The 13,098-nt window shown below is 57.7% G+C and overlaps 1 protein-coding gene across 1 annotated transcript in view; it reads left to right on the top strand.

Moving 5' to 3' along the window:
* Positions 1 to 13,098, top strand: part of Dlgap2 (DLG associated protein 2) — a 589,656-nt gene that overhangs the window by 553,549 nt on the left and 23,009 nt on the right. The window contains exon 10 of the mRNA XM_071610646.1: positions 12,035 to 12,381. Within this exon, the coding sequence (XP_071466747.1) occupies positions 12,035 to 12,381 (347 nt within the window). The remainder of the gene's footprint in view (positions 1 to 12,034; positions 12,382 to 13,098) is intronic.

The raw sequence follows: 13,098 nt of genomic DNA, 5'->3' as shown, positions 1-13,098 counted from the left end.
TCTACAAACCAAATACATTTTTAAAATCCTTCTGTCCAGATCTTGGCCTAGCTCCGAGTCAAATCCCCTCTAGACGGCGGCGGAGCGTCAGAGTTGGGGCACGGCCTGGAGCTGACCAAGCAGAGCAGACAGAAGCCGGGCAGAATCGAGGCGCCGTGGGGCAGCAGCCTCCAGCAGCCCTGCCTGCCTCCGGCTAGCCATCTGCCTCTCCAAATACAAGTCAGACCTCGTGAGCCCGATCCGTTTAATACGGTCACAAGAGCCCAAAGAAACAAAAAGCCCCATCTGGAAAAACAAAAGGGTAGAGAAAATCATCAAAACACTCAGGATGCGAATGCCTAAGCGATTACTGATAGTTGAACTTCCAATTTGATCCAGAGCTTCCTGTCAGGGGGCAAGAGGGTTTTCGTTATTTTGTACTTAAATACTTCTTACTTTTGTAAGTATTTACACTAACACTGACACTTAATAGCTGTCCTTTGTTGGGGTATGTGGGTGTGTAGAAAGAGACTGTTTTGGCAAATTGATTTTCTTTTATGGTTCTAAAACCTGCTCTTGAAAGCAAATCCAAAAGGGTTATTTTCAGAAGCATCCCAAAGTGATCGGTTTTTGTTTGTTTGTTTTTTAGTTGTAGTTGGACACAATACTTTTATTTTCTTTATGTTTATGTGGTGTTGAGGATTGAACCCAGAGCCTCACACGTGCTAGGTGAGCGCTCTACCGCTGAGCCACATCCCCAGCCCCCAAAGGGATTGTTTTGAGGAATAAGATTCATTTAGGCAAAATTCTTTATGCAGGTTGAAACATAATACGTGATTATTGGCTTGCCCCGCCTTGTGAACAGGTGATGTGGTTTTAAGGCCCCTGTAGTACCTAGACATCAGGGTGTTCTCGCCATGGAAACACGGGGACTGGAGGGTGTGTCGGGCGTGTCCTTCCAGTGCTGCCCGACGGCTCCCGGCCTTGGAGGAGCTTGGCCCGGCCGAAGGGCACCCAGGCTGGTGGAGATGCAGCGTGTGCTGGACACCCCACCCACTGCCCCTCGTAGGAAACGCCTGTGTGTGAGCGAGTGTCCTCTGCTGGGCAGATCCGAGAGCATCTGGCCCTCATTTCACACCTGGTTTCTTTTTCATCTGCGAAATGATTTATCCGGCAGGTTTTCTGGTCTGACTTTGCATCTCACCTGATTTTCCTAGGGAAGGAATATTATTGATGCTGTGCAGGAAAATGGCCTGAAATTAGATCACAGGGTCTTTTCTCTGGGCCTCAGACCGTCTCGACATAAGTCACAGCTGCCTCTAGACAGCATCACGGCAGAGGGGAGCTGGGCAAAGGTGGCGGGGAGCCCGTAATGATTCTGGGGTCTGTAATGGCTGTTTCCAAGGTGGGTTTTTGCTAGCACAGGAGAAAGCTGCTCTGTCGTTGGGTGCCTTGAGATGAGCACATTTCAATACCGTGGGTTTGTTTCTGTCTTTGAGTTTTGCTTCTCCATTTGAACAAGTGGCTGCGTCTAGCCCCCCCTGGGGCCTTGTTGGTCTCACACAAGGCCTCATTTCCGAGGTGGGAGAGTCCGTCAGGAGCTGAACCCAAGCTCCTTCAGTGACCTGGCCGGTTTGGCCAGATTGCCCTGCAACCAATGTGCATGTTTACCCACAAAGATAGCAGACAGTTTTTGAAACTGGGATTTGAAAAAGTAGAGAGTACAAATTAAAAACCCAGATGTGGACATCAAATGGGCTGTTCATAAAGTGTCTTGGTTACTGGAGTGAAGGTGATCTAAAGTCATAACCTCGGGCCGCGAGGGCAGAGAGCGACATGCAGGGTGCAGGCCTCACTTTGTCTACACAACGCACATCTGGTGTGTATGGGGTGGGCGCTCGTAAGTGAATGAGAGTCTCCGCTGACGCTGGCCAAGCGTGAACATTCAGACACGGAACCACGGACACCCATTTTCTTCTTGGCAAATCAAGCTGATCCAAGTCCACTCTGGGGCTGTGGAACCGCCCAGTCCTGGCTGCCAGTCGCCGGGAGAGGCCACAGCCCATGCCACCTGCTCTCTTTGCCATCCCACTACCAGACCTAGTGCCAAGCCACGTCTCCTGCCAGCGCCACACCAGAAACCCGTGTGTGACTCAAAGAAACTACAAGCACTGCTCCATGTGGAGTCAGTCTACAGTGGTCGCCGGGGCGACTGCTAGCTCTTCTCAAGCCAGGCCTGCTTGAGGTTCCAGGAACCCCAAGGAGCTTCCAACAGAGCTTGGTCCTGAAATAAAGCCAGCTGAGATGTGTCCCCAAGACCCCAGCCTAGAGTCCTGGCTGCAGGGCTGTCCATGACCAGGACTGTCACCATGGAGCGAGCCCACAGGCACAGTAGAGGCAGCGTGAGGAGCAAAGGACAAGCCCCACCACCAGAGGACCTGGGAGAGGCCTGCACGGTGGGGAGAGGGTGCTGGCTTCCCCGCCCGGAGGGTGGGCCATCAGAGTAGGGACGCTCAGGGATGTTCAGCTGTCACCAGCAAGAACCAAGCCCCACCTTCGTACTGTCTCCTCACATGGTGACGGGTGGCAGCTCCCAGGGCTTCTCCAGGAGTCACTGATGCCACCAAGAGGCTGCACCCCATGGTCTCAGCAGGCCCAGAGCCCCCACTGAGTGAGGACCCCAGCCCATGCCCTTGGGGGGGACCAGACGCTCAGACGTAGCTACCTGCTGAGTTTTCCACGTTGACAGGTGCGAGTATCACACAACTGGCTTTTCCATCCTGTGCATTTCATTTTCCTATTTAAAGTGCGGTTTTGAGGAGGAGAGTGCAGGCGGACTCAGAATACCCAGGGGTCTGTGGGCCAGCTCTGATCACCTGTGACTGAGATGTGCAAGATAATACATGTACTTATTTCCTTTAAGCCAACTTAACTCCAAGTCTAAGTCCCAACCCCTCCTGCCCAATGTACTAGGAAATTCAACCTCCATCACTTGGGACATGCCCAGGGCCAGGCCCACACCAGGAGCCCCAGGAAGCCCCTGGCCATACAGCACTGTCCAACTGGCTGCCCTAGGCTCTCCATGTCCCTGTGTGGGACCCCTCCTGGGTCTGCCGAGGGGCAGGTGTCCCAGGCCCCACCCCACAGACCCCTGGGCCCTGCTGCCGCTGCCCCACGGACTTCCTTCTCTCTGTCTGCCCAGCACCATCAATCTCCCTGCTGAGCTGGCTCTCCCAGGAGTCAAGGCAACTTTGCCAAGAGAGAGGCTGTCCTGGGCTTGACTTTCCCCAGCAAAACCTCCGCCAAGAAGGACCCCTGAGCCCCTGGAAGATGGAAGCAAGCCTTGGGGAAACACAGATGACACTCAGAGAATCAACGGGCCTGAGGTCGAGGGCGAGCTTCCCAGAACGGCAGTGACTGTCCAGCTGACCCTGCTCAGGGGGCAGCTGCTGACACCAGCTCCACAGAGGTCACAGGTGGAAATCCCAGCCCATTGACCCTGCCAGGCCTGGCTCGAATGCTCTGGAAAGCACAGGCGACTTAGGAGTATAAACAGACTTGAACCACTGCCCTTCTCTAAACCTCAGATGTCCCAATGTCAGCATACGTCTGAAAAATATGTTTTTAAGTGAGGAAAATCTAATGTCGCTCTCCCCTCAGAGCCCCAGAGCTGCTGAGACCGTGCCGAGGGAGCACACGCTATCTATGATTGGTTTTCAGCAGGGGGACCAGCCAAGGCAGAGTCGGCGGAGCCAATTTAATGTCCCCAAGATTGACACCAGAGACTGAATGGGACTGATTGCTCTGAAATTAGTCTTTCAAGCCCTTTCAAACACCAGCAGTGTGAGATGCTGAGCACGTACACCGCGAGTGCGGTGTGGGCTCTGGGGACCTGGTTGTGAATTTTGCATCATTGTTGGTATTTTCAAATGATGCAGGTTATATAAAACATGGTAAGAAAACAGTTGCTTAAAGAGGATGTGTGCATGTGTAGTCTCCCTTCTTAGACTGTTTAATTGCACTGAATTTGTCTCAGGCTAACAGTCATTAAGGTGTGGGACCATGCTGTGCGATTTAGACCAGACCTGGGAGAGCTTTGGAAATCTGGATGGATCCACCCTGGGGAATCTTTATACCTCTGATTATCTATGTACTTATTTTGGAGACCCAGGAGGAATAAAATGATTGATCATATCAAACGTTACCATGAGTCCGTTTAAGACAGAGGAAGTGAAAGTCCACCAGCACAGCCACCACAGGGTCACCGCAGATCCCTGGATTCCTGGGGAGCATCGCATGCTGTGAACAAGGGCACCTGTATTTTCCAAGTTCTTCAGACTGTGAGTGTGTGCCTTTGTCTCTTTCCTAATGGAAACTGACATTTTCTTCTTCAGTCTATGGATTGGTGGCAATAGACTTCTCGACCGTTTTGATCAATCACACAGTCAATTGAATCAAATTCCCAAACATTTGTTTAGCACCTGATGTCTATGTGATACTGGAGTGATACCCGAGAGATGTCTTGTAAAACAAAGGAAAGCAGAATCTCTAGTTGATATTTAACTCTTGCTCCTGATTGCTCTTGGATCGTTACAAACTACCCTGTGGTTCATAAATGGGTCAAACTGCCTTTCTCTTCTTACATTTGCGGTGACATTCCTGTGTGCTTGGAGTCCCTGGAGCCATTCTTAGTGCCTGTGCTCCTGCTCAGCACCCATCAGTCAGACCGTGGCCGTCCTCCGAGGGACTGACGTGCCTGGCACACAGTGCACCCAGGAGGCACCAGCTGAGCTGCTGCCCATGGTGGAGGTGGCAGTCACCGCACCGATGGCAGGGATGCTGCTCCTCCAGGAGAGCGGCCTGCCAGGGCTGTGCCCATGCCCGCGGGGGCAGGTTTCTGTGTGAACACTGCACTCTGTCCTTTCTCCACGACATACCTACAGAGCCATCCAGGGAACCAGCCACAGTTGTTAGATAAGGCGGAAGAGGTCTGGTGTGCAGAGTACGCAGGCCACAGGAAGGGCTGTGTTCCTTCTCCATCCAGAGGGCTGCCCATCAGAAGCAAACTGGTAAGTTAAAAAGAAAGAAAGGATATCACGCCATCTCGCCTAACAAGGCCAGGCACCACGGGACAGGGGGCAGCGGAACCATTTGACACGTCCAGGAAGCACCAGTGGGACCCACAGCCATCTGCTCAGTGCAACACGTCAGCCCTCTTCCTCCCCGCGAGCATCAGGGGCCTCTCCTGGTCACACCTCACCTGCATGCAGGTGAGCCCCAGAGCAGGGACCTCTCCTGGTCACACCTCACCTGCATGCAGGTGAGCCCCAGAGCAGGGACCTCTCCTGGTCACACCTCACCTGCATGCAGCTGAGCCCCAGAGCAGAGACCTCTCCTGGTCACACCTCACCTGCATGCAGGTGAGCCCCAGAGCAGGGACCTCTCCTGGTCACACCTCACCTGCATGCAGCTGAGCCCCAGAGCAGAGACCTCTCCTGGTCACACCTCACCTGCATGCAGGTGAGCCCCAGAGCAGAGACCTCTCCTGGTCACACCTCACCTGTATGCAGCTGAGCCCCAGAGCAGGGACCTCTCCTGGTCACACCTCACCTGCATGCAGGTGAGCCCCAGAGCAGGGACCTCTCCTGGTCACACCTCACCTGCATGCAGGTGAGCCCCAGAGCAGGGACCTCTCCTGGTCACACCTCACCTGTATGCAGGTGAGCCCCAGAGCAGGGACCTCTCCTGGTCACACCTCACCTGCATGCAGGTGAGCCCCAGAGCAGGGACCTCTCCTGGTCACACCTCACCTGCATGCAGGTGAGCCCCAGAGCAGGGACCTCTCCTGGTCACACCTCACCTGCATGCAGGTGAGCCCCAGAGCAGGAACCTCTCCTGGTCTACCTCACCTGCATGCAGGTGAGTCCCAGAGCAGGGACCTCTCCTGGTCACACCTCACCTGCATGCAGGTGAGCCCCAGAGCAGGGACCTCTCCTGGTCACACCTCACCTGCATGCAGGTGAGCTCCAGAGCAGAGACTGCACGGGCCTGAAGCTAACACAGCGTGGAGGGCTTCCCAGGTGTCTCAGGACGGGCAGGTAAGTGCCTGACCTCGTGAGTCTCCCCCACTGGAACGTGAGCACCTTGGAGCAGGATCCCTCACTGCCCAGTCCGTGGTGTCTGGAACCTGGTGGGAGACCGAAGACGGGCCGAAGCTTTCGCCGGTTCCTTTAGAAAGCGCAATGCGCAAGGCAAGATGGAGGAAGGGATGCCAAGGGCCGCCCAGCCTCTCTGTGGACTCCCGAGGCCGGGCACTGTCACCAGCTGGCTCTGCGGGTGCTTTCTGAGTGTAGAGGTCAGGCGGAGAGTCACAGAACAACTGCCCTCGGGTCAGTGACGCCAGTGTGGGGCAGGCATCGTGTCCACTGGGACTGGCAAGCCAGTGGTCCCCCCTTGGGGGGCTGAAGTGGGACCTCAGTGCTGCTCCAGCACTTGCATCACGTCTCCCCGGTCCTGAGGCCTGGCACGGAGTCTTCCTGTCAGAATGACCTGTGGGGGGAGGCAGCCCTGGCACCAGCTGGCACGCTACTCAGGCATGCTGCTCAGCGGCTCCGCAGATCACTGCTTTGACCTGTCACCCTCTGTCCCTCGTCCTCATCTCTGGGATGCTGGGGATGAGTCACTGTGCAATTCCCATGCTGCCCTCTTCTGTCCAGGTGACCTTCGCCGTGGCCAGCGAGGGACACGATTTTCTAGAGGCCACAGGGTGCTGTGGCAAGCCTTTTGTGTTCCGTCAGGAGCACTGTGTTCAGGGGCTGTGACAAATGGGACCGGAAACATCTGCTTCACTTACTGGGGCACAGCAGGCATGACCAGAGAACACCAGTCCGTGACGCCTCAGGCTGGCACCTCGTCTGTGGTTGGCACTGAGTGCGGGGTGTGGCGAGGGAGCCAGAGCCCACTCCCCTTCTGCAGAGAGCCATGGCCCCTGAGGTTGGAGGAGAGCCCCTCGGCCAGGCACGGCCTTCTCACACAGCTGCGGGCTTCTGGCCACTGGGTGGCGTTTGCTGCTTCTCGTGGGCTCTGGACGTTGGCCCAGAGGAGCCTGCTCCAGGTGCCCGGCTTGTGGGCCCAGCTCCACGGGCAGGCGCACAGGCAGTCCAGCCTCGCAGCCTGCAGTCAGGGGTGAGGGGGGCCTCTCCATCCTCGTGCCCTGGAGGTTGTGACCGTGCAGCCCACACTGTGGGCCCAGCCCTTCACCTGACCGCCTGCCTCCACGGGGAGAATGGAGAGTGCTCAGCACGTGTCACCTTGACTCTGAGCCTCAGTGGGCCGGAGCACTGCTCTTGCAGCCTGAAGAAGCCTCGACCTATGGTCTGTGAACTTCTACTGACGGGGTCTTCTTTTCCTTAAATAAAGAGACAGCAGTGTCTAGAGATCTTAGCGTCATTTGCCAGGGAAGTCAGGCCTTGTCCTCGAGCAGAGGATGTGTCGAGTCACCCTGCTTCCCAGGCACCCTGGGGAAAGCTGCAGGTCAGCTTCAGGCAGACGTCACTAGCAGCCCATGTCCCAAGCAGACCCCAGCAACACATGACTGCAGACCGGCGGCTGCCACCACGGGGCAGTCACAGCTCCTATCAGGTCAGAGGGGTCGATGCCACCCACCAACACCCCGGGGCCACAGCTGCGGGTCCCCCAGTCCCCACGGGGACCACTCTCATCAAGGAGTTCTCATCCAAATGTGCAACTCCACGCTCTCCAGGACCAGGACACAAGGCGCAGCGTGTCCCTGAATGCGCCTGGGAGGGAGCCCCTGTGCCCCAAGGCGTGGGCCTTGGTCTCTGCATCGTCACTGCCATGACTTTGTTCTGTGTGTGCTGTCACTGGGAAGGGCCCCTCCTGGGCCATGTGGCCCTCAGAACTTCAGAGCCTGGAGAGCTGGCAAAGTCACGTTAGAGGCTGGTTTATTTCCAGTTTTTCTTCAGAAAAACGTGAGCAAGGTTCTGGCTGTGTTATGTGACTTTTGAATATTTGAAATGAAAACAGGAGTGTCTGGAAGGATCGGACACTTTCACGGCTGGACCTCCCTGTCCAGGAGAAGCCAAGTGCCGGTTAGCCTGTACGGTCTCACTGATTCACCTGCTCCCACAAACACCTCGGTGGCCAGCCCCCAGCGTGGCCGCGTCATCGCTTGTAACTTTAGGGAGCAGTGTGTCTGTGCATTGAGTCCCGTTTGATTCACACTGTGTTTTGAGACTAACATTAATCAAAGCGTCAAATCATCTTTAAACTCTTTAGTTGAGTCGTTTCTCCAGACTGGTTCTCTCATCAGACATTCACGACTTGATGACTTGATGACTTTTACACTGCCCTCCTTGAGGTGCTCATCAAGAGGGTGCAGTGCACCCAAGTGTGGCTCTCTCATTCAACAGAAGAGCGAGGCTGGCCACTCGGAGCACATTCTCTCTTGATGATGTATCTGTGCTTTGAACCACAGAATGCTGATTTTCAAGTTTCCTTGTTGGCTTGCAAATGACTTTCAAGGATTGGATACGGACACGGTGTCCGGGACTCCAGGTGCAGATGGGCCAGCACATGTCCAGAGCGGTGGTGCTCGACACTTGGGCGCATGCGAGGTCACGTGAAAGCCTGGGTGGGGGCCATCTGTGATGTTTTGTTCCTATTCACTTCCTCCCACACCAGACGCTGCTCCCTCCTCTCCCTCAGTGCCTTTGCTGACCCCACCCTCTGAAGACCCAAAGGAGTCCTACAGTCCCTTCTGCTTGCCGTGCGTCATGCCGAGAGCGAGCCGCTGGATCTGTACTCATGTGGCCGTTTCACAGCCAAGCTTGCTGCCGGTCAGGACTGTCCAGGGTGGCCCTGCCGTGACCAGCCTGCAGCCACGCTCCCGGAGCCAGAGCCTCCACTCCACCTGGCTCCTGAGCAGAGACACCCGGCCGGCCTGGCAGAGGCACCCCACACCAGTCGTGCACAGACGTTCAGCTGCTTGAGACGCGTAGCTGGTTCCAGTGTCACTAGGGACTGGGCTGTGGGACAGAGCCGTCCATGGCGTAGCCTTTCAGCTGGAATGGCGGCACCCATGTGTGCGTCCCTGTCCTCTGCAGACCCTGCTGGCCGCTGAGGCTCCTCCTCACATCCAAGTGCTCCAGGGCTTGGCGCAAGTTATTCAGAAAGTTTCCAAAAAGCAACTTGACCCAGACACATGGGGAGGGCGCGGCTTTCCCACACCTTTTCCCGCCTGCCCTGCTCAGCTGAGGGGGGGGCTCGCCCACCTGGCCTCCTCTCAGTGTGGACGCTTCTCTTTTTATGGAACTTCACAGAAACCTGTCCACCCACATCTCCTGCAGGGTTCCTTCCACCCACCGTCACCCTCTCCTGGATGACACAGAGCTACCGCGCTGGCCTCAGGGTGCCCAAGAGGAAAGGCACTTTGCAGAGAGCGCCTGTCCTCAGCCGTCACTCTCGGGCGGGTCTGGGGCTCAGCCCGTCTCTCCACACACAGGCCTGCTCTCCTCCCTCGCAGCTCGGCCTCCATCTTCTGCCGACTCAGGAATGTGCTCAGGACAGTTTTTCTCCTCACAATGGAAAGGCGTGCACCTTCCCTCCCCGTGTGGGTGTGAATGTGGTGACTTGTGGCACCTCACGGGCACGTGTGTGGCTTTCCTGGGAGCTCAGAGCTCCGCAGGACACCCGGGAACCCTTCATCAGTGCACAACTATTCCACGCAGGAGGGAAGCTGGAGTGGTCTTTCCAGTTTTAGGCTCTTCCTGTTTTACTGGAACTCAACCGCACCCGTGACCAGACGTGTCGTGGGAGCCACGGAGGACAGCTAGGACAAAGCCCATGTCTCGGGAAGGCCTGGCCGAGGACCTTCCCCTCCTCTGACTCGCCTGGCAGCGTGGGGTCCTTGGCACCCTCCAAGGGAGCCCTGGGTCCTGATGTCTGCCACACCTTCTGCAGCTCAGCCCTGTGAAGACAGACAGCCACGCTGCAACGGACTGTGCTCCTCAAACTGGCTCGGTCCCCTGCCACCGTCGCTGCTGCGGGAATGTGAGACTTCTCTGAGTCCCTTTTCCTGCTTGAGAGCATCAGGGATATGGACGGTGGGATCCGAGTGTGGCCGAGAGCACTGCCCACAGTCCTGCGCACGTCCTGTGGATCAGTGAAGCCAGTTGGGTGGAGGGAGGCTGCAGACTCCCTCCCACCCACAGCCAGGACAGAGGCGCTGCGAGAAACGGCCCCGGCTGCCAGTGCTGGCGCGGGAGGCCCTGTCCAGGAGCTGTCCACACTGCTCACCTCTCCTCTGCACATGTCCTCACAGCTCTGGGTGCCCTGCTGGACCTACACTATGCAACACTGTGCAGAAAAACGTAGGCTGGGTGCAGGGACACACCACTATAATCCAGCAGTGCTCAAGGCTGAGGCAGGAGGATCACAAGTTCAAGGCCAGCCTCAGCAACTTAGCAAGGCCCTAACCAACTTAGCAAAACCCTGTCTCAAAATAAAAAACAGAAAGGGCCGGGGATGTGGCTCAGGGGTAGAGCACCTGGGTTAAATACCTAGTACCACAGAACAAACAAACAAACTTAATAAAAGGCAGCGTTTAAATGGCCCACCTTGTGGGGAGAGTTAAGCGTGCTCACCAAGAGGCCCGATTAGGAGGGCAGGAGTCTCCAGAAGGAGAGTCACAGGAGCAGAGCCGCTGAGCACCGTGCTCCTTCCCCTGCTCAGAAGCCCCGTGGCACCCTGAATGACATGACCTGCCTGTTCCACGGCCTCAGCCCTGTTGAGGTTTGGGGCAGCTTGGTCCTCATGGTAGGGCTGGCCTATGACTGCAGCAGCCCTGGCCTCCTCTCCAGACATTACCAGGTGTCCCCTGGGGGAGGAGGACAAGGCCCGGCTGAGCAGCACTGGTTCTCACGGCAGAAGTGTCGGAGCAGAGGACCCTAACTCGCCTGCCGCTCCTCAGGTGCAAGAGGTGCGGCTCACTGCATGCATGACGAGCTAGGTGCTGGGCTGCGGCCCAGCCTCCTGCACCTCTCTGCTACCCCTGAAACCCACTCGGGTTCCCGGGAGAGAGACGGATGGAAGCCTGAGAACTGCTGTGGTTAACGCACGTGTTGAGTGCACTCATGTGTGCCTGTAGCTCTGGATAGTTGTCAGCTTGGCCTCGCCTCCCTGGCCTGGCCTCTCTCGCCAGCTCAGGGACACCCTCGTGAGCTCATGGAGGCCTCCCTGGCACAGAGCACAGGGAGAACACTGCCACCCTCCCGGGCACCAACTCGAGTCCAGTCAGAACCCAGATGGTCACCAGTGTGCAGGCCACCGTGGTCCCAGGGGCCCCTTCCCAGGAGCCCTGGCCTTCAGGAGCCCATTTGGTGGCTGGCTTGAGGATGCAGCCACGCCCGGCCCTGGAGAGCGGCTGGAGCCGAGGCCTGAGGCGGTTTCCATCTCCAGAGGCTGGCGTGTCTCTTCCCCTGGCAGGCTGTGTAGGCAGCAGCGTGGCTGTGGCACGTGAGGCCTTGAGGAGGCGAGGAGGCCTGGGGGCTGGCCTCCACCCAGGGTCCACCCAGGGCCCTGTCAGTGGCCCTCACAGCTCGTGCCCAGGAACGGGCGTGTGCGGGGACGTCAGTGGTCTGCCCGCTCTGAGTGCTTTCTCCATTACGAAAGCAGCAGCTGCTCATGCAGAGGTTCTTAGGAAAGACAAGCGGAAGAGAGGACAGGACCAGGACCTCACTGAACAACGGCCACGCCCAACATCCCACCCGTGCCGGCCTTTCCTCATGCACTCTGACCTTAGTGCCGTCTCTGCTGCTAGACTCGAGGTGTTTCTGCAGTTTTCCTCTTTACAAATACATGGTGCAGACTCTCTGCAGCATCGAGGGCTGTGCCCGTAAATGTGGAAGCCGAATGCTTTGCTTCCTTAGGCCAGGGGTCCAGACAGGCTGGCTCGGTTGTGGCTGACGCATGTTGAAGGTGCACCGCAGATGCCGACGGGCCGTGTGTGCCCTGACCGGGGTTCTTTCTCTTACAGCGGTCTCCTACACAAATTACAAGAAGACACCCCCTCCGGTGCCTCCTCGGACCACCTCCAAGCCCCTGATCTCGGTGACAGCCCAGAGCAGCACTGAGTCCACCCAAGACGCCTACCAGGACAGCCGTGCCCAGAGGATGTCTCCGTGGCCCCAGGATGGCCCCAGCCTCTACAACTCCACGGACAGTTTGGACAGCAACAAGGCCATGAGTCTAGCCCTAGAAACGGCCGCGGCCCAGCGCCAGGCCGACGGCCAGGGCAGCTCTGTGCGGACCAGCGACAAGGCCATCCTGGTGTCCAAGGCTGAGGAGCTGCTCAAGAGCCGCTGCTCCTCCATCGGGGTCCAGGTAGGCTCCCTGCCAGCCCAGGCGCCTTGCCTAGAACAGGTGAAGGAGCGAGCTGCTGCGCGTCCTCGCGCTCACGCCACCCGCAGCTGGCAGCGGACGGAGGGCCCAGCTGCACTCCGGCTGCGAGCCTGCGAGTGGAGGATGGGCGGCCTGGCAGCAGAGCCAGCCCCAGGGCCACCCAGGAGACGGGCTCCACACTGCGCCCTCCCGGGGCCCCGAGGGGTGCGATTGCGAGGTCACTGAACGGGTGGACAGTGTGCAGAGGAGGCCATCGTGGTGCGTAACCAGGGGGGTTTCCTGCTTAGGTCCAGTTTTTCAAAAGCTGTGCATCTCCCAAAGGGTGCTGGAAAGAGGCAGTGGGGAGCCACCCAGGCGCAGTGCTGGGTGCCACGCAGGGCAGGTGTGACCAGGGTGCTCCCACCGGCGGCCACTCCTCTGGCTGTGGTCACAGACGCTGCGCCCATGCACCCGCTCCCGGGCGACTCACCTGCATCTGGGCCCCGGGGTCCTACCCAAGATCCCAACCCACCATGTGTGTCCCCTGAGTCCAGCGAGCTGGACTGCTGGCCTTGCCCAGTCAGCAAGTCTAGGTCATCTCAGTGCTGGCACTTGGTCCCAGGAGTTGGGGACATGGACTTCTCACTGTCCTGCTGACATCCCTCAGGGCCCCGTGGACATGGTCAAGCAGGGTGGCTGGCCACGTCCTCTGTGGCCCAG

This window comes from Marmota flaviventris, chromosome 3 (genome assembly GCF_047511675.1).
Source record: "Marmota flaviventris isolate mMarFla1 chromosome 3, mMarFla1.hap1, whole genome shotgun sequence".
In the NCBI taxonomy this organism is placed as follows: domain Eukaryota; kingdom Metazoa; phylum Chordata; class Mammalia; order Rodentia; family Sciuridae; genus Marmota; species Marmota flaviventris.
The sequence above is the reverse complement of the archived record's forward strand: the minus strand, read 5'-3'. Positions and strand labels throughout refer to the sequence as shown.